The following is a 24,600-nucleotide window of genomic DNA, read 5'->3' on the forward strand; positions in this document are numbered from 1 at the left end:
TTTAGGAAAAGGGTTGTGTTCCCTTTTGCCCATTTGATTGAATGTAGAAAAAAAAATCTTGATTGCCTCCTTCATGACCTTCTTTTTTAAGTTGAAACATAAGAGGTGTGATTTTGCATAGTTGATGGCAGCCACTTGATATAGATTGAATTGTTTTCAATAAGTATACCTTTCGAAAGATAAATTACTAATGTGCCCTCGTCTTTTAAAACAATTTTGTATCCTTTTATCGTTGTTTCAAAAAATGATGGTGACTCGCAATCTTTGACGATTTGCAACAAATATAAAACTTTAATCTCGAGACCCCAAGACCTCTCAAAAAAGTTAGGGATATACACCTCTTATTGCCGCTAGACTAGAAGAGGTGGTGAATAGAAATTGTTTTTGTCTAGTTATAAAGAGTTTTAGTAATATTTGCTGAGTTTTGGGTAGGCTTTGATATTTCAATTCACCATCACACTTAAATGAGTTTTACCTTTACTTATTCCTCATCGTCATCAACCCTGTTTTGAATTGCCGGAACTCGGGCGAGTATACACAAAAACGAATAAAATATTATAAATTTTTGCAAAATAATAATAAATTAAACTTGGATCCGTTACAATTGAATTATCTAAAACGAGTGAGTAATCTTTAGAAAATTAGAGACACATGGTGGAGAAAAGGACTTGCATATTTGTCCATTGTCCATTCACAAGGAAAATTTGATTCCATAAAACAAACTGAGCACAAAACTATAGTAAAATCAAATTATTATAAGATTCCTCTGATATCATCTCCCCTACATTGTTATTATCACCATATCTTTCAAATAAAAAAAAATTAACATATAAAAAAAAAATGTGACATCATAAGTTCGATTTTCACTTCTTGAATTTAGGGACGGACTCATGATTTGAAGTTGGGATGAGTTTGAAAAAAATTAAGATGGATAAAAATGATAAATGAAAATTTTTAAATGAAACGGTTATATTAATGTATATTTTGTCTTTTTTTAAATTAAATAAATAAATAATAAATTAAATTAAAAATATATAAAAATATGAATGTCATGTCAATATCAGTGGGGACATTGACATACTAGTTTCATACATTAAAAAACAAATTGGTGTCCTTTTGTTATAATTATATTTTAAAATTATCAAAATAAAATGATTTGTTTGAATGTTTTAAGTTTGATAGTGTTTTGAAATATAACTAGTTCAAATAGTTTCTCTTCACTATTGTTCGTTTTAAAAGGGAATTACTATCTTTTAGTTATTTTATAAAAAATATTTAAATAAATTTAACCAAGAAAAAATGTAAAAGAAAAAATAGTTGAACATTTTAATAATAAACTATGCAAAATCTTACGGGGTACGTAGTCTAGTTTGATATGATATCTTATTAAATCATTATTGACGCGCAACAAAATATGAAGATATTAAATCAAAGATATAATTGTGATTAATAATAAAATATACATTATTCATAAAGTTAAAAAATAATCATGTAAATACATACAATAGTTTAAAAAAAGTAATGTAATTAGAATATATTAAACCATAAAAACAACTATTGAATATTTGATATGTAACTCATGAGTATTTAAAAGGACAAGGATATGTTTGGATTGATAGAATTAAAATTAGAATTATGATTGAAATTAAAATTAAAATTACAATTTTATATTTAAGAAAACTTCAACAGTATTATAATTTAATCTCAATTTTTATGATTGAAAAAAATATATAATAAAATAATTTTAATATATATTATCTATTTTATTAAAATATTAATTTGACATAACTAAATAAAATAATTAAAATGTTAAAAGATTTTTATGTTTTAATTTTTAATAAAAAAAATATCGGTTTAACATGTTAACTTCATAACTTTAAAAAATAAATATATTATTCGACATCTTAACTTCTTAAATTAAGAAAAAAAAATATAAGTTTAACCTATTAACTTTTAAATTAATATATATAAATTATATATATATATATATATATTTAAAATGTTAACTTACTAAATTAAGAAAAAAGTAATAAGTGTAATATTTTAACCTTCTAAAGTAAAAAAAAAAATATATGAATACAAAATTTTAATCGTATTTGAAATGCTAATATAATAAGTTATTTTGTTTAAAAATATATATAATAAATTTGAAATTAAAATTCTTAATAAAAGAGTATAACTGATATTAAAATTCTAATTGAAATTCTAATTCTTAACATTAAAAGTGTACCCAACTTAAGAATTAAGAATTTGATTCTAACCAATTTTAATTTCAATGTCAATTTTAAAGTTATGAAATATTATTTAATTTTAACCGATTAAAAATAATATAATTTGCACATAAATTATTTCAGTTGGATATAAATTTTATATCATTTATTTTAAATTATATATATTAAAAAATAGTAATAATAAAATGAGATTTTTTTTCCTCCTTTCAGAAGATAGTATAACAAATTATTTGACATTGTAAGTGCCATCTTACAAATTCAACTTAGAACAAATTATATTTTTTTCAATTTTATATTTTAAATGGCACTATAAAAAAACACTTAACAATTTATCTTATTTCAATTTATTATTATTAAACTATTTAATATTTTAATTAAAATACAAACTTTAAGCTATTATTCTCTCTTAAAAAATTTATTATTAAAATATTTTAATATTAATTAAATTAAAAATATATATAACCCTTTAAAATTATTAAAATTATATATTTATATATTAATATACTAAGATATATATTTTTTATTTTTAAAACTATATATATCATTTTTAAAACTATATATATAAAGTTAATCCCTAAAAATGACCCATTTCATCTTAAAGAAATTTGAATAGAAATGGATGTCAAAAAATTTTAAAAAAAAAATTACTCTTAACCTAGCTATGAAGATCCAAATTGATATGAAACATGAAATAATTAAATATTATAATAAATATATATAATAAACAGAGAAAATAATTTTTGTTTGTAAATTAAAATTTTAAAATATATATTTACTTATTTTTTTCTTATATATTTTTGTATGTATCTTAAATTTATAATAATTAACAAAATTAAAAAAAAATACATTAAAATAAAATACAAAGTAAGAAAATAACATTATAGACTACAAATTAAAAATAAAAGACATTTTAGACTATATTAATTGATAAAGATTTCAAGATTAAAATAGTCGATTTCAATATTTTTAATTAAATAGAAAAAAAATTATTTGGGTTTAATTTGTAAAATTTATAAATATGTAGATAGTATTGAAAATATTAAAAAGTTGGTAAAAAAAAAAATATTCTAAAGATATTTTTTTTAATTTGAAAATGAGTTTTTAGATTAGAGATAAATTATTGTTACACGTAAAATTTACTACTTTTAAGCATGAAAATGAAATTAAGGGTTAGAGATAGCATAAGAATTTATTGTTTTTCAAAACCAATGTAGAATAAGTGGGTATTTTTTGTAAGAGATTTATAGTAGACAAGTAATAGGCCTGAGCTTATTTGATCTAATATGTACTAATTAATGGGACTTAAAATGACTGGTTAGTTTATTTGATTATTGATCTTCCCAATTTTTTTGCTTCTTAATGAAATATGATTAAATCGTTTTAAAAAAATAATAATTGTTTTTGTCAAGAACTATAAATTTAGGGGCTTGTTTTTGTCAAGAACTATAAGTTTAGGAGCTATTTTATATTCTCCAACAAAAACAAAAATAACACACGGTGAAAAAATAAATGTAAACCATTTACTATTGTTAATTGGTTCTTGGTGACCTGGAGAAATTGGAAAGGGATAAGAATGAATCGTATTTTTATATGACTAATTTTTATTTTTTAATTTAAAAAATTAACTTATTTATAGTCTTTCATTTTAATTTAAAAAGTTTTTATTGGCGATCAAAATCATAGCATTTGATTTCTTATTTTTTTTTGAATTACTTATCTAATGAGTTTTAAATAATAATAATGATAAAAGATTTTTACCATTTTTACACTTCACTTGTTTTTACATTGCAAGGAAGATGATGTGATGACTTTGGAACATAATTGACATTGAATATGTGATGCCTAAGTTTATCATCGGTTGTTGAAATCTTTGAATAAAATCACGAGCTCGGCTGGATTTAGTCAATGTGTTCTTATCCCGGTTATCTTCTGGTGAACCATTTGGTTGGAAAGAAATCGTATGATGTTTTGCGATCGCAATCGATCGATGTGTTTACTTCACAACGTTATTATTATGACGATATGTGACGTCTTTCTAAAAAACCAGTGGAGACGTTCGATAAACTCATTCATTTTATTTAGGGTATTCGAGTTCGTTAACGCTATATTTTATGTTATGTTTGTTCGTTGGTAAACATTTGTTTAGAATTTCATTATTAGTCACAAATGGTTAATCTCGTTGTATTTCGAGTGTATTTGGTAACACTTTAGATACTCATATAGTTACCATCATTTGTATCATATTGAATAGACCTAAAAAAAAGAGTTTTACCGTATTATATATATATTTTAATTCAAAGTCTTATATAATTACCTTAAACACTTTATTTTATTAAAAAGTTTATAATTATATTTAAATCAAAATAACAAAAAGATATAGTGAAAACAAAAACAAAACTTTAAAAGAATATCTAATGAAAAAAGTCAAAACATCAAAATGGGACTTGAATTTTGATTTGTAATACATTGCATCCTTTTCAAATTCTACTTAAAATTTGATTTGATTTGATTTGAACTATAATCTATCATTTGTTCTTATTTTACATTGTATTTTTTATGGATGTCAAATGGAAAAGGTTCCATAGAACCATCACGATCATCTTCATATAAATCGACATCATTGGACCGATTCTTACACCACATAAATTAAATGTCTAATAGTGTAAGTGTTGAAATATGAGCAAATAGTTTGTTCTAGTGATATTGACAAGCACTTGAAGAGAAGAGATAGATGAGAAGAAGAAAAAAAAGGTGAAGAAAATATTAACAATTAGATTTTGTAAATGTAATTCAATATATTTTTTAAAAATAATTTACGCAATATAGTTTATTATTGAAATATAATGTGATTAAGTTTCAAAATAGATATTTCAACCCAACCCATGAATATTCTTAAAATCATAGAAAAAGTCAATGGTCATTATTAAATAAATAATAATAGGACTTATTTCAAAAACTTTAGTTATGAGCATATAATTTAAAAAAAAAAAACAATTATATTTGAAAACAACTATCTATAAAAAAAAAATATATATATATAGAGAAAAAACTTTATTAGCAAAACAAAAAGGTGTAAAATTATATATATAAATATCACTTTAGCCCTTAAACTATTTTATAATATTTAAAATTACTACCTAACTTATTAAAATAAAAAATTAATTCTAAAATAAAATATAACTGTATACAAAATAGATAAGTATCATTAATATTATTAAAATATAAAACTCAATAATAATACTTATCACAATACAAAACTCAATCTAAATTTTGTCTATAAAATAAAAAAAATTGTACTTTTTAAGAATGGTTCTTATCATAAGAAAAAATTAAGCAAATACACTCAAATAAAAAATAAATAACAAAATATTTCCAAATAAAATTAAAACAATATAATCTCATGTTCAGCTAGAGACTTCAACCTAATTTTAGAGAAGCATATAAGAAACAAGTTCAAAATCAATCTTATAGAAGAAGAAATGTGTTTACACTCTAGCCAAAATATTCATGTCTTATTGATTGAGAATTATATATCATTCATACCCAACAAAAAGTCACATTGATCGAGAATTTCACATCGTCGTTTATACCCAACCAAATGTCATATTGATCGAGAATTTCATACCGTCAATACCAAATAAATAAAATAATCCAAAGCCAACGAGAACATCATCCAAAAAAACTAATAATAAAACCCTAAAGTTTAGATACAAAATAATAACAAAAAAACTCATAAATTCGGTTCACTTTAACCAAAAAAATAATAATTTAAGAGATCAAAATATCACGGGTTCGATTTCTATCGAAAGTGTTTGTGTGTCATAACTCATACGTGTTCATCTTAATTCAAATACGTATTCATCTTAATTCAAAAATATAAATATATATTTATATCTTGTGCTCAAATTGATTAATGATTAGAAGAAGAATTATACTTAAAAAAAAATCTTATAAAGGTTATTATAGGTGAAATTTCTTGTAATTACATTATTATTATTATTATTATTATTATTATTATTATAAATAAAAGTGAAAGAATATAAAATTGACTTCATCTAATTAAAAAATAAAATTCATCCTAAAATTTTTCATTTAATTTTTTAAAAGTGCACAAAGAAAAAGGAAGAGCAAGATTTCAATAACATAAAAAAAATAAAGCAGAGAAAGCAGAAGCATTTACTTCACCTTACAACAAAAAAGGTCTACACAGAAATCTCAAACCCCCCTTCCTCCATTTCACCTTCCTTTGCCAAACCATTTATTAGACAGATTCCTCCTGTGTTCTTCTCACTTGATTCTAGAGAGAACCCATCTCAACCCCCCCTTTCATTTCAGCTTGATTTTGTCCATTTCCACTGGGTTTTCTTGGAATTTTAAGCTCTAAATATCTTCCGGGTCTTCTTCTTCTTCTTCCTCTTCCTCGGTTTTTCCTATTCTCTTCTCTCTTCTCTCTTCACCCTGCAGAGAACTGTTCTCTGTTTACTCGAAGAGAAGATAGACCATATACGGATTCAATACAACACTCTTCTTTTTCTTCAACTTTTTTCTTATTAAGAACAAGTTTTCCTGAAGAAATTAGTTCAGCTTCTCCTTTCTCCCCTTTCGTTTGTACTGCGTTTGTGAATTCTGAAACAATTTTAAGGAGATGGGAAAGCATGGACCTTGCTGTCACTGTGGTGTCACAAGTGAGTCCTTCGTTGAACAATGGTTCATTGAAAAGGGTTGCTGTGAACCTGTTGAATGTTATTAACTGTGATTTTTAAGATGGAAAACATTCATAAGGGTCATGCATCTTGATTCTTGAAAAGGGTTTCTGTTTTTTTTTTTTAGTTTTCTTTCTATCTGTTTTATGATATACCCATATTGATGGATTTGGATTTGCATTTGCATTTGCTTGTGGAATTCAAGTTTCTGATATTGTAATTCCTTGGTTGAAAATCGATATAGGCACTCCGCTTTGGCGAAATGGACCACCCGAAAAGCCAATACTATGCAATGCATGTGGATCGCGATGGAGGACGAAAGGAACACTAGAAAATTATACCCCTTTACACGCTCGAGCTGAAATTACTGATGTGTTTGATGACAGTGGATCAGGAAGAGTAAAGACTGTATCTCTTAAGACCAAAGAAGTGAAGTATGTTCCAAAAAGAAAGTTAATCGACAATGAAATCAACTTTGATTCCCAACAAAAGAGACCTTTTGATGATACCAATAGATCAAGTATTAGCTCTGCTAAATCCAAACCCTTCTCTGAGATCTTTGAAAAGTTTAATGTTGGAGATCCAACTGATTTAAAAGGTTGAGTTTGATTGAATATTATTCTTTTGTTATCCATAACCGACCGTGAGTTCATATTATGCTCATTACAGATCTAGCTCGAACCGTTGCATGGGAGACAAAGAAGAGGACTTGTGTTGGAAAGCCTAATGTATCTTCTTCAGTGGAGATGCTTACTAGAGATCTTTGTACCATTTTACATGAACAAAGACAATCTAAACAATTCTCTGAAGAAGATCTGTTTTTCGAGAATGTGTCTGTTGAGATGGGACATGGAAGTATGCTCATTCAAAATCCGAGTTCAGTATCCAAGGATGAGGAATCAGAAGCAAGTTCCGTTTCAGTTGAAAAAAAACTGGCTCTTTCAAAGCGGTAGTAATCTCTTCCCATTTGGTTTGATTGTATATGTTTTCTTTTTGCTCATTGGTTTTGTTACATTGTTTTAATCTGCTTCTATAATACATTAGTTGCAAGGATAAGGTTCAAAATGAGACACCAAAGATCCATGAAAATCCCAATTTACAGCTTCTTCATGTGGATCTTAATGTAAGTAATCCAAATTCTTCTGTAATGTTGAATCTTTGTTTTAGCAATTAGTTTAACCTCATTTGGTGCAGGATATCGTTAACTTTGATGTGTTCATGCATAACCTGTCGCATGAAGAACAGCAACACTTGCTTAACCAGCTACCATCTCCGGACACCACAAGTCTTCCAAACAGGTTATTTATTTATTTTTTTCGAATCCCAATTCGCTTGCTCATTTCTTTTGATGTTGTTACAGCCTTCAGAGCATGTTTACAAGCAATCAATTTGAGGAGAGCATACGGTCATTCAAGATGTTGCTTGGGGAAGGTATTCTTGATAATTCTATGGAAGGTGTATCAGTTGAGGATTGTAGGCATCTGAAGAAGCTTGCTTTATCGGATTTGCTAAAATCAAAATGGTTTGAACAATATATCACATTGAAGGTTTGAAATGTTTATTGAAAAATTTTGATCACGATATTTTGAATGATTTTTTTTAATGAAATGTTGTTGTACGACGATTGTAGGGTGTAAAAGGTAAAGGTAGATATGTTGTGGATTCTTCTGAAGTTCCAAAGGAAAAGATTGACAATATTACTTGGAAAACAGAGGATAATCCATCTCAACATTCAGGTAACTTTTACTTAGATTAAATATGCTTAATTGATAATCATGTTAATATAATTAATTAAATAGAATAATTGTTAGAACTAACATTATAGACAATATGAAAACATTACCCTATTGATAATGAAGTTCTTTAATTCTCAACCTTCGCGTGGAGAATTGAACATTCGTTGATCTACCACGGGGAATGTGACAATTGGATTTTTTTTTCATGTTTCTTAATCTTTGTTTTAACTCGTGACAGTTCTTCAAACTCTGATAAACAATTATTATAAAATCAGTTATTTAAACGTTAGGATTAGGATTACTAGAGATAGTTTAGTTATTTTATAAATAGGTAATATAGGTTAATTTATTTATCATCAACTAAATCTGATGAAACTATAATAAAACAGAGCATTAGGTCTAAAGCTTCAATAAAAATAGTTATAGATTATTTTTCCCGAATTCTTAGTGGGATCGAACTATTTATTTTCCGTATTCACTAATAAACATTGTGTTTCAGGATTGATGAAGAAAGACCAGCCAAAGGAGGGTGTCTTAAGTGAAAGTAAACTCCTTATAGCTTCGCCACTTGATGATAGCTCTAATCAAATGCTCGGCTCTTTCCAAATTGATGATAGCTCTAATCAAATGCTCGGCTCTTTCCAAATTGATGATAGCTCTAATCAAATGCTCGGCTCTTTCCAAATTGATGATAGCTCTAATCAAATGCTCGGCTCTTTCCAAATTGATGATAGCTCTGATCAAATGTTCGGCTCTTTCCAAATTGATGATAGCTCTGAAATGCTCGGCTCTTTCAAAATTGATGATAGCTCTCAAATGCCCGAGTCTTCCCAAATGAAATATGAAACTTCTGATGATCAAGATATACTACTGGATGTGCAATTCAACAATGCATTCCCGGAGGCAGAGCTTCTCTTTCCCCCTCCAAATTTTGGTTCGAAAGCAAGTACCATGAAAAATATCCGGTTTTGAAGATCGTGCTTTTCTTATGCTTAGCTTGAACACCAACTGCTAGTGGCTGTAATATTTAAAGAGATAGTTCAAATATGCAGCCTGTTTACTTTCTAAAACCAACTTTATTTTATTTTCTAGTTTGTTGACAAACTTGTGTGACACAATGAGGGTTCTTGACTTTTTGTATGTCGGTTTAAGATATACTCTGTTGTTTATTTATAAAATTTTCGATAAAAACCATTCTATGTGTATGTAGCTATAGTGGCCAGCAACTTAGATTTTCACTGAAAATAATGGGGTTGAAGTGGTGACCCTTTCTTTAAAAAAAAAAAAAAAACCCATCACTTATATAGTTTATTTTAAAACTTATATTTTATCTTAATTATTATTTTATTAAAAAATTGTTATAAAGTTTTTTAATTTATTTTTAAAAAAAAAAATTATTGTTCCATGATGAATATTGTAATGTGAATTTTTTAATTTATTTTGCATACAAATTGATTTTAGATTAGGTCAAAATTATAGTGCAATTTTTTATTTATTTAATTAGATATATAAATTTCTTAAATACCGTTTCTGACATTTTCCCTATTCAACTGTAATTTAAATGAACCAATGGGTTTTAAAGGTCAGTTTACCCGCGAATTTCATAAGTAACGGCTAGCAAAGAGATCATACAGTTGGCACGGTTTTCTGTACTGTGTCAGACCTAATCAGGTTTCACAGACAGATATATATAAAATAGTCCGTTAAAGTTAACTTTATATATATTTAGCTCCTCTAATCTTTTGAAAGTATTAAATTAATCCTTAATTGAAATCACTACACAGGGTTTAGTTCACGTAATTTTATAAACTTTGGAGTTTATTTAATGGAATTTTTTTATATTAAAAATTAACTTTATGATTTAAAATCATCTTTAATCTAGTTATTACGTAATGATTGAATTCGTCCGATTTTAATTTTGTATTTTTTTTACTAATATTTTTGTGGTTACCGATTATATTATTTAAAAATAAATTATGATAAAATTATCTTCTTCTTTAGAAATAACTCATTTTATTAAAATATAAAATTATATTTTTATGTAATATATGAAAATGATACATTTATTTTTCGTCCAGGTTTTTAATCCGAATGGTTTGATATTGACGATTTTTTTTTCTGATTTTACCAGTAGTGGATCAAGATGGTATTTGTGTCTCCTGCCTCGACTCTCCTTCGATCTCACTTTGATTATACTCTAAACACTAATAAACACAACTAAATATATAATATCACCAATATAATTGTTTTTCATATTTTATAAAAGTTTTAAGTTTAATTTTTATAATAATTTAAATTTTCAATTAAAAATTCAGTATATATAATTTTATTATTATTTTTTTTAAATATGATATAACGGTGCCCCGCGGGATTCTTCAAAATCGAACTAGACGGAGATAATAGTAAAAATAAATCAAAATAAAAATTGAGACAATTTTTGGTAGACGTATTATCGGGTCATATTGTTGTATGAACTAAATTTTTCCTTAATAACTCTTAATTTGATATGGAACCACATCAAATAAATCTACTAATGGAGGATACTGATTTGGTCAAGAAGAAAAAAAATATAAATATTTACTGTTATTTACTTATTTTGACAAATTGATCTTTTAATATACTAATTTCAGTTACTTTAATTTTTTACCTTTCTTTTTTGCTAGTTGAAAATAAATAAGTTTAATTAGTATTTGAGATATAAAATAAAAATAATAAACAAGTATATTTGTGGTAGACACAAATATCATCCTAACCATCCAGGCCAATTTGAGTAAAAATTAACCTAAATGGAATAATTTGAATAGAAAAAATGCAAGTAGATTAACTATTTTGATTGTTTTTTTTAGAATTACAATAATAACAATGACATTGATTATTTGATATTTGGTAGAAAAAAATTGATTGAAAAAGAAAAAACTTCATTTCATATTTAATTTGTTGATAATTTTTTAATCAATTATTTTTACTTAATTTAGTTTGATTTTATTTTTTATATTTATTTATTTGATCATTTTTTTTAAATATAAACAGATAAAATAGATACAAAATAATAATAAATTATTTTTATTTTTTAAATTTTAATAAATAATTATTTTAAATAATTAAATAAATAATATATTTGTTCAAAATAAATTAACATTATTGAATCAAAATATATATAATTGAGATACATATTTTTACAATTAATATTCATTTATCAAAATATATTAATTTGATACATTAATGGTTATAATAATAATTGTGGAAATAAAGATTTGCATTGAATGGTGCATTCATAAATGTCACCCTACAAATAAGTTGCAGAGCAAGTTTTCTATAATAAATTTTTATTGTAATTGTCGCCCTAAAGTTAACAATTTCTTTATTATTATTAAATTATTTAATATTTTAGTTTAAAATAATCAAAATAAAAATAAAATAATGTTTTTAAATGAGGGTTATGTTAAACATATAACCCGCAAATGCATAGAATTTGGCGTCTAAAAGACTCGAACTCATAATCTCTCAAGGAGGTTAGAGATATTCACGTCTTATTTTCGAATTTGTCAATACTCTTTAAAGATTTTTACTATCCACTTCAAATTAACTCATTCATTTATAAAAATCAAATTAAAATAAAAAATAATTAATTATGTTATAGCTTAATAACAAAATTCACTCATTAATTAATTATATTAGATAAATAAATTACATAATATAATTAAAAAAAATCAATATCAAAAAAATATATTTTAAATGTTGTAAAAAATGTATCACTTTATTTATTATATAATCAAACAACATAATTTATATTTAATTTTTTTTTTATATATTCTTATATTTTATTAATTTAATTTATTCACTTCCCTGTGATTACTTATTTACAAAAATATATAAATTAGTTATAATAAATATATAATTAAAAATTAATTGATAAGAAAATGAGAAAAAAACAATTAATGAAGCGTGAAGATAGAGAAATAATTTTGTTGTTTAGTCAGAATCCTAATCATCATTCCAATTCATTTTTAACTATAATTTTTTTTTTCTACTTTATCATTACTCTAATTGTTAACACAGGGATGAAACATATTTTAATCTCCACAACTCAGTTATCAAATTTCATTAAAAATCTTCATATAGTTTTTTTTTAATTAAATATTTTCCCTCAAAATCTCAATTTTCACCTTTCTCATCTCACGATTATTTAGATTGTAAGTCGTATTATCTCTTCTACATTTATCACAAGTCTTTTACCATACGCATAGATGTAGTTATTTACTTATTTCAATCGTTATTTTAATTATAAATTTTTCTGAACCATAAATTTATTATTTTATTTTATTTTTGTCAAATTTCAAAAATTGGTCAAACTCTTCCAAAAAGAATGTGTCATGTTAAATTATTTTCTTATTAGATGTGTTACCATTTTAAATTGTTTATAAGGATTATTGAACTTTTTTTTTTAAAGAGTTAAATAATTTTTATAGTGTATTTAGAGTAAATTAAATAGTATTTATATGTAAATATTTAATAAATTATTTGAAAAATAATAATAACTTTAAAAATAATATTATTCTTTTTATAATTAAACTTTAAAATATTTGACTGTAGTGTGCACATATTAATACTTTTATTGATAAAATTTAAAATTTATATTAACAAATATTAAATTTGAATCATCTTCTTAAAAATAATATTTGACTCATAATTAGGCATGAGAAAATTGTTTTATATCGAAAATATTGTTTTACAAAATATTAAATTTTGTATACCCATCAAATAGTAAGGTAGGATAGTTATACAAGATTATTAATAAGATAAATAAAAAGTTTAAACACTAATTAACTAATAAACAAGTCTCAAGTTTAAAAAGTATATATTATTTCACTAAGGTTAGTATTATTTATTTATTTTTTAAACATATTTGATTCTAATTTAATTAAATAACTCTATTTTTGAAAATTAAATTAAAATATAATTAAACTTTAATATTATTATGTATGAATGCTATAATACTTTACTATAAAACGTATACAGTCAATACTAACATATTTACAATATTTAGTTGTATCACGTCGAAATTTTAGTTTACAAAAATTATACGGTAATGTTATGATTTTTTTATACCAAAATTTTCGGTATGATATATAATATGGATAAAGAATTGCGATAAAATATGATATACGGTCAATATTCAATATAAACCGTATATTATTTGTACATGTTCAGATTTCGGTATACCGAAATTACGGTACAGTAAAGTTATAATTTTTTTTATACCAAAAAACTTTTGGTATGATATATAATATGGATAAAAAATTACGATAAAACGCGAAATATCGTCAATATTCAATTACTTGTATCATATCGAGATTACGGTAAACCAAAACTACTTTAATGTAACATTATTAATTTTTTTATACTAAAACTTTCATTTTCCTAATAAACATTATAAAATTGTTAATATTTAAAAAAAAAATAATTATTTTTTATGTCAAAAATCCTCCTTTTATCTCTCCTGTTTCTTTAGGTTGCCGCCGGGATGCTCGCCGGAAAAAGTTAGTCTGGCGATTTCTTTTAAAGCTTGCTTTGTTGCAATAGAAGTATAAACCTAATCCTTCTTTCTTGTTTAGATTTATTGTATTTCCTTCTTTCAACTAATTCCTAATCCTCTAAGCAGTCAGAAAATGGCGATTTACTAAACCCTAATTACTTGGACAGTTCATTACATGAGGAAATGATAATTTCTATCTGCAGGTATATCTGAAAACAAAACTTTATTCCATTTTCTTTCACAACTTAGTACACAAAATCACTTCTTTATTGATGAACACTATAGAAATTTAGATTCTACAACTGAACAGATGTATCATAAACCACTCCAGCCTTCCAATCATTAGGTATTCCTTTGTTAATAGTCACCCATTTCATTCCATCACCACCACTCACTTGAACCCTAAAGTTCATTGCACCTGTTGGGGGAGTAACTATGTCCCAAACCGTCCCATAAGCCCTTCTCATGCCTTTCCATTCTTTGCAATCCTCCTATATTTCAAAAAACAAGCAATTTCAGATTACTGTACAAAGTTAAAGTTGAAATGAAACTCATTTTGTCTATACTCTATACCTGCCATACTTCAACAGATGTAATGTCATATGAACCAGCTTGATACAAGATGACTATGGCTAGATAATTTGGGAATTTACTTTGCTGTTTAACCTTGATTAGGAGATTGTAGCCTGGATATTGACAAGGTACCCTTTTGTATTCTATATCAACCACTCCATAAGAAAATAACTCTGCAGCTGAATTCGGACGAGCCAATCTTCCATATGCACGAGTGCTGAGAATGAAATCGGTTCTGTCACCTTCACCGTAGTCTGTTACCACCACATTGATTCCATCATCACTGCAATGATTTGGTACCCTGCACCTAACCTGTTTTTTGTATTTTTGTTTTCAGGTTATTTATCTCTTATTTTGATTAACATGCAATGTGATGTGATGTAATGAAATGACCTGATAGCAAGCTCCACAGCCAGTTCCATTCCTCCATAATCGAGAGACTCCAGCGACATTAGCAACATTGATGGTTCTTCCATACTCTCCATATCCGCAAGCTCCAGCTAAGTTTTTTGGCATTGATTATTAATAGAATGAATTTATGTATTTTACATGTATCATGTATTATGGGAATTGAAACTTACTTGGGTTTCCTAGACAGTCGGGGCTTCCATAGTAGGATGCTCTAGAGGGGACAAAGTAGTCCTGACAGTATGAAAGTGCTGGTAGAAGAGTAAGAGCACATAGAAGGGAGTAGTAGTTTCTAGTTGGGAAACTCATTTTTTCTTATTGTTTGTGAGATGGGAAGGTGATATGAAGAGTCTATATTTATAATTGAATTGAGATAGCAGCCATTTATGAATGGTTACCTTTTTCTTCCACTGAGCTAGATTTTAGATGAGAATAAGTAGATGTCCATATTATTAAAGAATATAAAATGTGATATTATTATACATGTGCTTTGTAGGATCCATCTAGTTTCAGAGGATAGACTCCCCTTCCATTTTTTTATAATACAGAACCGCTCTAGGGTGATGCAACTTATGCATTAGAATATGGACACATTCTCAGAGTGCCACGTAAAAAAAATAATTTTTTTTGCTAAATATGAACTTCATTATTGCCAATGAGCCTTATGTCACTTAACCGACTGCGACTTAGATTGTGGTATCTTGAAGGGTGTAGAACTTTGTCTCTATTCTTTATCATTTTATTGTTGTCATTAGGAAGACTTTTGGGTATGAATATTGGAGTTATTTCTTCTTAGAATTTTGTTCTCTTATTTACTTCTTTTCCTTTAATATATATGTATAGCATCAATTCTATTTTTCATATCATTTGAATATATCTATTAAAAGAATTGTTTTTGCTTTTTCTTAATAGTCACCTTCTTGATAAAACCGTAAATTTTAGGTGTACTAGAGCTCCAGGTCTTATTTATTGACAGAGGGCTTCAACAGTCATAAATCATCCAACACAATGTATCACAAATCATTCAACATAATTTTTTCTTGTTTTTATTATTGGCATTATTTCCGTATTCATTTAGTATCGTGCCATTAGCAGATTTTAGCACAATTTTGATAATCTAGCTGCTGTCATTTTGTAGACTTCATCCAAGACTCAACTGTTAGGATCTCTTGACATCGTCCCACTTTTTGGCTTTGTCTCCAAAGCCACTTGACAGTATGTCCGCATACATTTAGTGCCGTCTCTCAAACAAATTTTTGCTTCGTCTAGGCACTCTAACGGTTGCGATTCTGCAGACTTTTCACTCAATTGTGCGGACCCCTTTAACATCGTTCCACTTTTCAGCGTTTGTCTCAAAAGCCACTCTATTTTGTTGAATCAAGATCCACCGATCCCCTAATTTAGGCTGAAATTTTTTGCCTAGTTTTAAGGAGATTGTTGAATTAGCAAACTAGACATATTTATAGTCTTTGTGTCTTCCCAATAACCATTTACTCCAAGTGGTTGGAGAATGATTTGCCTTCTAAAAAATGATATGTTTATTTAGAAAATTGTTTTATAGTTTTGTTTTTCGAGTTAGTATTGACTATAGATGTCACTTCTCTAACTCATGTTCTTCGAAAACTTGTGGTATGTCTTACATCTATATCATATCTACCCAATTTGAGGGGGGAGTGCTGAATTTTTTCTCTCATTCTCTCTATCATCTTCTTCTTGTCCTAATATCTATATATTATATTTTCTATATTATTTGAAGATAACAATTATACATAAAGCCTTTTCTCTTATGTTTTTCTTCATAAACCATAAATTCTTGAAAGGTTAAAATATAAAAAGTTAATAGTTTACAAAGCTAAAGTTGTGAGCTAATTAAGAATTGGATAACCCTTACCATGCCACTAGCTAGCATTAAGAAAAGGTTTCTATTGATAATGCTGATTGAGAGGTCTATCAAACTAGCCCTAAGGTAAGCACAAGTCATCAACTTGTCAAAGTTTAGTCCAAATGGATCTCTTCAATGGTTGGGGAAAATCCACTCCATGTAACTTTTGTATGTCTATCTCTTAAATATCATAAAGGAAATGATATAGTCAAAGTTGCATCATTGAATATCAGATTATTTTTTGGATCATGTTTCATATTATAAAATTGATTCATGGTCATGATCATAGATTTTTTTTGAATTATGGGACTATCTGCTTTCATTGTGAATCGAACCCGTTATCCTTTAGTCTCTTAGGTTAAATCTTTCCACTTGGGTAAACTATATGTATGTATTCTCTAGGTTAGTCAAGATAGCACTTAGCAGCCTTAGCCATCCACTTGGGGGAACTAACAATTCTAGATTATACATCCATTACAGCTGATCAAAAGGTAATGCATTTTTAATAGTATAGTTGATATATGTGACACTAGTTCCATTGCCGTCGGATCATTATTGATTGAGATAGTGGGTGAAGGAAGTAGGTGGACGAACACCCATGATCTAGCCCATAGGAAATGTTAGAATTGGTGGGATTAAGTACTTTTTAGTATAAAAATGTAATATTTTAAGTACTAATTGCAAGTTGTCTAAGCAAAGCTAAATAGGGTTTTAGAGTTTGGGGAATATCACTACTTAAAATTAAAATTGAGTCTCAACTCACTTAGACTAATTCATGTTCAGATTCTAAACATCTTAAGTTTCGAGGTTATGATTAGGCATGGCAAAATTTTGGTATAGTGTGAATCGACTCGAATCCAAATCTATCTTGAAAATTGGTATTTAAGTGAACCAAAATTATCGGTTCTGAACCCATTGTGTACACCGTATTAATTACACGGAACCAATCATTTTAAGGACCAGTTTGTTTTGTAATTTTTATTTTATTTTATTTAGTTTATCCGAATTTTTAAATTGGCAGTTTGTTTTATAAATTAACATTGTTTTAAAAGGATTTTTTTTTTTATTAATTTTTTCTTAAATGAGAATGTGACTATTAATATTATTGTCCATATTCTTATGTCTGACTCACTAATTTATCCATTCTCTATTGGAGAAAAATTATATTTAAGATTATGATAATAATAATTTTTTTTAAAAATTATATAGATAACATATTAAAGTTTTGATCTAACAAAAAAAAGGTACTATTCATTCGGTTTTAGTACCAACGTGTTAACAGTGCCGGATCCCAAGAATTGGGCTGCCCTATCCATGTAGGAAAATATGGAAGAAAAAAAATTATTGTCCTAATTTTAGTTTAAAAAATTGGTTACGTATTTTTGGAGAGATTTAAAATCTATAATCAAATTTAATGTCTTTTTATCATCTTAAACCACTAAGTTACACAATAATTGGTTAAAAATTTAAATTTAACTAAAATCCTATTTTTATTATTAAATGGGTTGCTTGGGAGTGAGTTGCCCTAACATGTGGGCTTGTCAAGTTACTCCAGGGCTGGCCCCATGCAATCGGAATACCCGACATTGACCCAAAACTTTTGGTTCCTAATTTACCTAGACACGATCTAGTTACATGATTATGCGGAATCTTGTTAACTAATAATTTTTTTAACCTTCCTAATATATTCAACTCCATTTCATTTGAAAAGTCTCGTATATATCCCTATCAATGAGTGAAAAGAAAGAAACCATTCAAAACTAGCAATTCTCCACCTCTAAACGTGGTGATCAAGAAAATTGTTGCAGGTGATTGAAAAAATATATAATCAAATAAAGGTCTCCAAAATCCAAATGCACTCTAATTAATCATCTTCTTAAGGTTTAAATATATAAGATGTACCACAAATTCAATCATGTTCATCATTTTGATGTGTATTATCTTCATCTTCTAATCACTTGTGTTCATGAACTCAATTTTGGTTGTCTCCTTATAAGAAAAATATAAAAGGAGATGCAATGATTATAGGTACAAAGTTATAAATCTATTTACATTAAAGTGATGCTTATTTGGATAAATCAACTAATTAACCATCTCATAATGAAATTTTGTCTAATGAGAAAAAGAATTGTACTTGACCCTACTACTTTAGTGGGTTCCATTTTCACTAGGATAAATATTTAAATTTATAGTCTTTAAATTTGGGTATTTGACTATTTTCAAAAATATATATGAATGAAATTCATTTTGTCTTCATTAAAAGTTTTGAGTTTTATTTTATCACTAAAACCTTTTATTTCTATTTTGTTTTTAATTTTTACGATTATACGAGTTTTTAAATTATTTCAATTTTCAATTTGTAGACTTTGTAGGTTCTATGCATCAACCAAGTATTTCGGTTCTTATACAAATCCAATCTATTTAATCATTTTTATAGTTCAAATTTTAGAGTATTGTAACTAAAAGTACTATTATATATGATATTTTATGTCTTGGCACAGTTGTGCATGTTAATTCATTTTTAATTCATTATTATTTTATTATCAATATTTATTTATAAAGGATGTTATGTTAGTACTCTTTAATTTAAAAAATAAAATAAAAAATTATCAAGTTTTTTGTTTTAACACACTTTAATCATTGAAGAATTATATTTACACACTTTAAAATTTCTGAAAATAATTTTAGGGAAGCTAATTAAAAATATTCCTTTTACTGAAATTGTTGTCATTGTTTAGAGAAAGAACATATTAGGAAAATGTTTTGTGAAAGAGTTGAAAAAATAGTATTTATTTTAATATTATTTAAAAAAATAATGTTTTAGGATAATTTTTTTTTTAAAACTTGTATTCATGACCTTGAAGAGATGAGTATCTACAATTTACTATTAAATTATGAGTTTCTTTATTATATAAATTTTATTTTAAAAGTTGTATTATAAATAAAAAATATGCTTTAATTTTAAAAAATATTATTAATTAATATAAAACTTTATAGGTGTTTTTTGAATTAAAAAAAGGTAAAAAGTGAAAATAAAAAATGAAAAGTGTATGAATATTGGAGATGGTCAAATATATGATCACGTCACAAAAATAAAATTTTGTTTTATCATTTTTTGATAGATTTTTTTTATTGATAGATTTCTTTTTTATTTTTAGTTTTGACCAAAATACTACATGGTTAATCTATCCTAGTAATATTTTAATTGTCAAATTGGATTGCACTATTAACCAAACACACTAACACAATTATTATATTTATTATTTACTAGGAATTAAAATGATTTAACAAATAATATATAAATAAATCTTTTAACTCGATAACAAAAAAAAACTATATTTTGTATCATAATCTAGACAATAGTTTATATAAAAGATGAAGCTATAAAGAAATACACTAATATTTAGATTTTGATTTAAGAAATTATCAAGAAAGTTAAAAAATGATGATCTACAACATTTTTATACCAAACAGAAAAGAAAAAAAAAACACTTTAAATTTAAATCTTTCTTTTTTCTCTTTTGTTAAAATTAATCAATTAAAGGGTAAAAATACATAGTTTTCAAACATAATATCATTTCTTTTTTAGTCAACTAAGAAGTTGGTGTCAAGATAAAAAAAAAAAGAGTAAAATAAACCTTTAATAGGTATTAAATGAACTACATTTATTTTTCTTTTCTTTTTGGACACATGTCAAATAATTATTTACAACATTCAAATATGTCGATGGTATGTTTGACCCTATTGATTCTATCTCTTTCACAAATATGGTTCATATAGTTTGAGGTATACATGGTCCCCTTTGAATTAAATGTTTAAATGTTTCATAAGAGTTGACCTATTATTAAAACATTAAATGTATGCAATTCTCTTTAATAACTTTTGACCAAATTTTATATTTTAAGTGACGATGAGTTTTACTTTGTATAATTAAAGGTTGTTACTTGTTATAACGTTGAGAGGTCTTATTAGCCTAAGTCGGAATTAAATTTGGATCGCTAACATAAAAATTATAATTTAGTGAATTTCCTTCTAATTAAAACCATATAATCTAAAAAGAAAAGGAATGTCTACATATAAATTAAAAAATAGTAAAAAAAAAGTCATATTCAAACCCATGTAGACACTTAGAATAGAGACAGTGCCGGACCGGACCTGAGATTTCGAGGCTTGAGGCGAACACAAAACTTGTTGCCCTCAAAACTTAATATTCATACATATATTTTTTATCGATTTAAATATAATAGTATTTGTAACATGAATTCTAGAAATAAAATATCATCAAAACAATATGTCATAAGTAAATACTAAAAAAACAAAGAAGATCCAAACAAAATATAAAATTTATGTTCCGAACTAGTACATAGTCACTTGAATATTACTCGTCTCACATTTTTTGAAGCGAAAGTATTGATCAAGTTTGCATAATCAACTTTCTCAATAATTTTTTTCTCGATAGATAACATAACTAACTTATTTAGTCTTTCTTGCGACATAATTGATCGAAAATAAATTTTAATCAACTTCAATTTGGAAAAACTCTTTTCCGCAGATGCAACAATAACTGGTATAGTCAGCAAAACTCGATATGCGATATAGGAATTTGGATAACAACCATCCATTGTTTTCAAATAATTCAGCACATCAATCGCTCTTTTTGTTTCTCCGGGTAATGAATGTCTTAACAACTTTAGTTCTAGAAATAAATTTGATCCATCAACATTGGAGTGCCCATCACGTGTTAAAGAATTTTGAAAATTGACACATGAGCTCAAGAGACCATCATCATCAATAGACTTCAACTTCTCCAAACTAAATAAAACCCCAAAGGTTTCTTCGTACTTTTGAAATTGCTCAAACCGAGTTTGAAGTGAAGAAAGAGCTTGATCAATTATAAATAAGAAGTAATTAACTCGAAAAGATTCTTTAGGAGATTGAGTTACCTCTTCACTGTTGATATCATCAAATTGTCTCTTTCTCCGAATGATGCGTTTTTCTCGGAAAGTAGGTTCATTTCCCATTCACTTGCAATATGTTCGGCTTCAACCAAGGCTTGATCAAATTCAGATTCTCTAAACTCTTGGAGAAAAGAAATAAACCCCTTTAACTGTCCGATAAAAACATCAATATTCATTTTTTCTGATTAGAGAAACTTATTGACAATGTTAATCTCATATAATAACTTGTACCAAATTATCATTTCGATTAGGAATTCAAAATTCTCAAGTTCAAATGATGCCAAGCTCTCAGCTTCACTCTTTATTTTTGAGTCATAAGAAGTGTTTGCCAAATCAATTAAAGCATCTCGTATTTTTGAAGTCTGGTTTTTTATGTGCTTCACACTTTCAACATGACGTTCCCATCGTGTTTGTGATAATGGCTTGACCGTAAGACCTTGTACATGATCTTTGAAGATTTTCCACCGCTTGGTAGAAGAAGAGAATAATGAATATATACAAGATACAGATTGTGAATCCACCATTCCACCAGACAAGTCCCCACCAACAAAAAATAATCAATTAAATCGAACCAAAATCTCACCGAAATCGGAGGAAGAACTCTAGTGGGCAGTGGCGCGGTGCCGAGAAACAAGGCTGGAACGAGCGAAAAAGGCCCAAGAGCTCGGGGAAGGAGACGACCGAGTTTTTTGCTCCGATTCCGGCAAGCTGGAGGATCGACGAGCTTGGGGTTTGGGGGAAGTGTTTCTTTTTCTTTTTCCAGAATGCTTGTTCTTATTTTTTTTCTTTTTCCTTGATTTTGTTGATAATGAGAATCGTGCGATTCTTTTCTCCAAATAAGATAATGTTTTTTATTTTTATTTTTTAATACAAATTAAGTTAGGGCTTATCATTGATAGGTTATCAATTATTATTTATGAGCTTTTTAAAAATAAGCTCATGAACATATCATTATAATTTTATTTTTTTAAGATTTTAGTGCCCTAAAAATATTTGGGCCTGAGGCAATTACCTCACTTATTACACAGACCTGAATAGAGATGACAACAAGGGATTGATCCTGCTTTCAGTGGATATAAGTTATTTCTACTACTTAATCAGAACTTCACTTCAGATAGATGCAACCAATTCACAGACAAAATAAAGAGGTTGAAGAAAAAACATCTGACAAATATCAAGAAAAGAAAAAATGGAGATGATAGAACTTTCGCAAGAGAACACGACCAGAAGTGTTACGACTTGTGTAAAAAGATATGGGGAATTGAAATTAAAGAAAGTTATGGCACCAAGGTTTCGAGGAAAGGAAAGAATGTGAGTGTTGAACAAAAGGGCAAAAGAATATAGGCATGGAGGTTGATCAAGCTGCTGATGTTCTTGTTGTTGCTGCTACTCCATCCAAGACTGAACCTTTCTATAGACAACCAGAATTAGTAGACTCGAGCATGAAATACGGGTCACAATTGATTACAGGTGCAAAGAAGTTAGAATTAGACAATAAGTTGACTTTTACAAATAAAGGAGTTAGACTATGTGCGTGTACGGACAGTTCTTGCACTCAAAGCATTGAAATCCAACACAAATTAAGATAAACATGTTTAAGACATATTGTTAATGTTTTCTTTTTTGTTATGAATTTTTAGAATACTAACTATTTTGCAGTCATGTTTCAACAAGAATTGGATGTTATTGTTTTTGGAACTCTTATCATTTTTATGTTTATTAATTATTATTCCTCAAAAAAAAAATTTATTTTATTTTAAAATAGAATAAAATTATATAAAAAAATTATCTTAAATTTAATTTTGAAAATTGTAAAACAAAAAAAAAATGATTTTGTTTATATTCTATATAAAAATGATTATTAATTAATATAATACAGGTAAAAAATGAATTAAAAGGATAAAAAGTGTATATTTATTTTTCAATTGTATGATTATGCCACAAAAATTATATTATTTTATAATATATATATATATATAAAAAAAAATTTAATAGTTAGTTGAAATTGTAAAAATTCAGTTTATAAGAATATTAATTTTATTTATATATATAATTAAGTATTTGTATACTTGTATAATTTTCAAACAAATATATAATTAATTAAAAATTAATAAAGAATAAATAATCCTATAAAAAAATTATATTTACTAAATAAATTAATTTATTTGTAAACTGTACTCATCCATTAAACTTTTTCTTTCTTAATCGGTAAAACCTCTCTCCTTAAATTTTAATTATTATCTCACATACTTCCTTCTTCAATTATTTTCTTAACAAATTCAAATGTTTTTTTTTATATGTCTTAATTATATATTCTTTGAGTTTTTATTGTAATGGTAAGCAATGTATTAGTTTTTTGGTTGTTAATAATATAATTGTAAAAATTAAAACTAAGTATTAATCTTAATCATTAATTTATTAACTCATGTGTTTAAGTATAAATAATGACGGTGTCTTAATTTAAAATGTTGTGTTTAATAAAATTTATTTAAAATTGAGATAAATTAAATGATTACGTGGTATAATCAAATATATGCATAAGTTTTATTTAAAAACAATGGTTGTATCAAATA

The 24,600-nt window shown here is 26.4% G+C and overlaps 2 protein-coding genes and 1 long non-coding RNA gene across 5 annotated transcripts; 2 read left to right on the forward strand and 1 right to left on the reverse strand.

Annotated features, from left to right (window-relative positions):
- Window positions 1-6,366: 6,366 nt before the first annotated feature.
- Window positions 6,367-9,864, forward strand: LOC124927257 (GATA transcription factor 27-like). 2 transcript variants are annotated; one of them, XM_047467646.1, is made up of 9 exons: window positions 6,367-6,916; window positions 7,179-7,532; window positions 7,604-7,883; window positions 7,979-8,057; window positions 8,129-8,232; window positions 8,295-8,481; window positions 8,565-8,670; window positions 9,170-9,258; window positions 9,298-9,864. In XM_047467646.1, exons 1-9 carry the CDS (start codon window positions 6,877-6,879, stop codon window positions 9,640-9,642), a joined length of 1,584 nt encoding a protein of 527 aa, XP_047323602.1. In that variant the 5' UTR covers window positions 6,367-6,876; the 3' UTR covers window positions 9,643-9,864. The 2 variants fall into 2 exon arrangements, with proteins under 2 accessions (XP_047323602.1, XP_047323600.1); XM_047467644.1 differs by having other exon boundaries at window positions 9,170-9,864.
- Window positions 9,865-14,160: 4,296 nt separating this feature from the next.
- On the forward strand, window positions 14,161-16,663 carry LOC124927084. 2 transcript variants are annotated; one of them, XR_007098385.1, is made up of 5 exons: window positions 14,161-14,255; window positions 14,333-14,409; window positions 14,797-15,031; window positions 15,117-16,402; window positions 16,483-16,663. It is a non-coding gene; the product is annotated as an uncharacterized LOC124927084 (long non-coding RNA). The 2 variants fall into 2 exon arrangements; XR_007098386.1 differs by having other exon boundaries at window positions 14,172-14,255; window positions 14,330-14,409.
- Window positions 14,415-15,496, reverse strand: LOC124927083 (expansin-like B1). Its single transcript, XM_047467429.1, has 4 exons — window positions 15,361-15,496; window positions 15,173-15,279; window positions 14,780-15,091; window positions 14,415-14,697 (listed from the first exon to the last, which is right to left on the reverse strand). The coding sequence occupies exons 1-4, from the start codon at window positions 15,494-15,496 to the stop codon at window positions 14,503-14,505; spliced, it is 750 nt and encodes a 249-aa protein (XP_047323385.1). The 3' UTR covers window positions 14,415-14,502.
- Window positions 16,664-24,600: the final 7,937 nt, after the last annotated feature.

This window comes from Impatiens glandulifera, chromosome 2, assembly GCF_907164915.1.
Source record: "Impatiens glandulifera chromosome 2, dImpGla2.1, whole genome shotgun sequence".
NCBI lineage: Eukaryota > Viridiplantae > Streptophyta > Magnoliopsida > Ericales > Balsaminaceae > Impatiens > Impatiens glandulifera.

Excerpts from the sequence above, each read along its gene's own strand:
- LOC124927257 (XM_047467644.1), top strand. The coding sequence starts at position 6,877 with ATGGGAAAGCATGGACCTTGCTGTCACTGTGGTGTCACAA. Across the intron at positions 6,917-7,178 it reads CTGTCACTGTGGTGTCACAA|GCACTCCGCTTTGGCGAAAT; the intron begins GTGAGTCCTTCG and ends AAATCGATATAG. Across the intron at positions 8,233-8,294 it reads ACCACAAGTCTTCCAAACAG|CCTTCAGAGCATGTTTACAA; the intron begins GTTATTTATTTA and ends ATGTTGTTACAG.
- LOC124927083 (XM_047467429.1), bottom strand. The coding sequence starts at position 15,496 with ATGAGTTTCCCAACTAGAAACTACTACTCCCTTCTATGTGCTCTTACT. Across the intron at positions 15,280-15,360 it reads CGACTGTCTAGGAAACCCAA|CTGGAGCTTGCGGATATGGA; the intron begins GTAAGTTTCAAT and ends CAAAAAACTTAG. Across the intron at positions 15,092-15,172 it reads GCTGTGGAGCTTGCTATCAG|GTTAGGTGCAGGGTACCAAA; the intron begins GTCATTTCATTA and ends TACAAAAAACAG.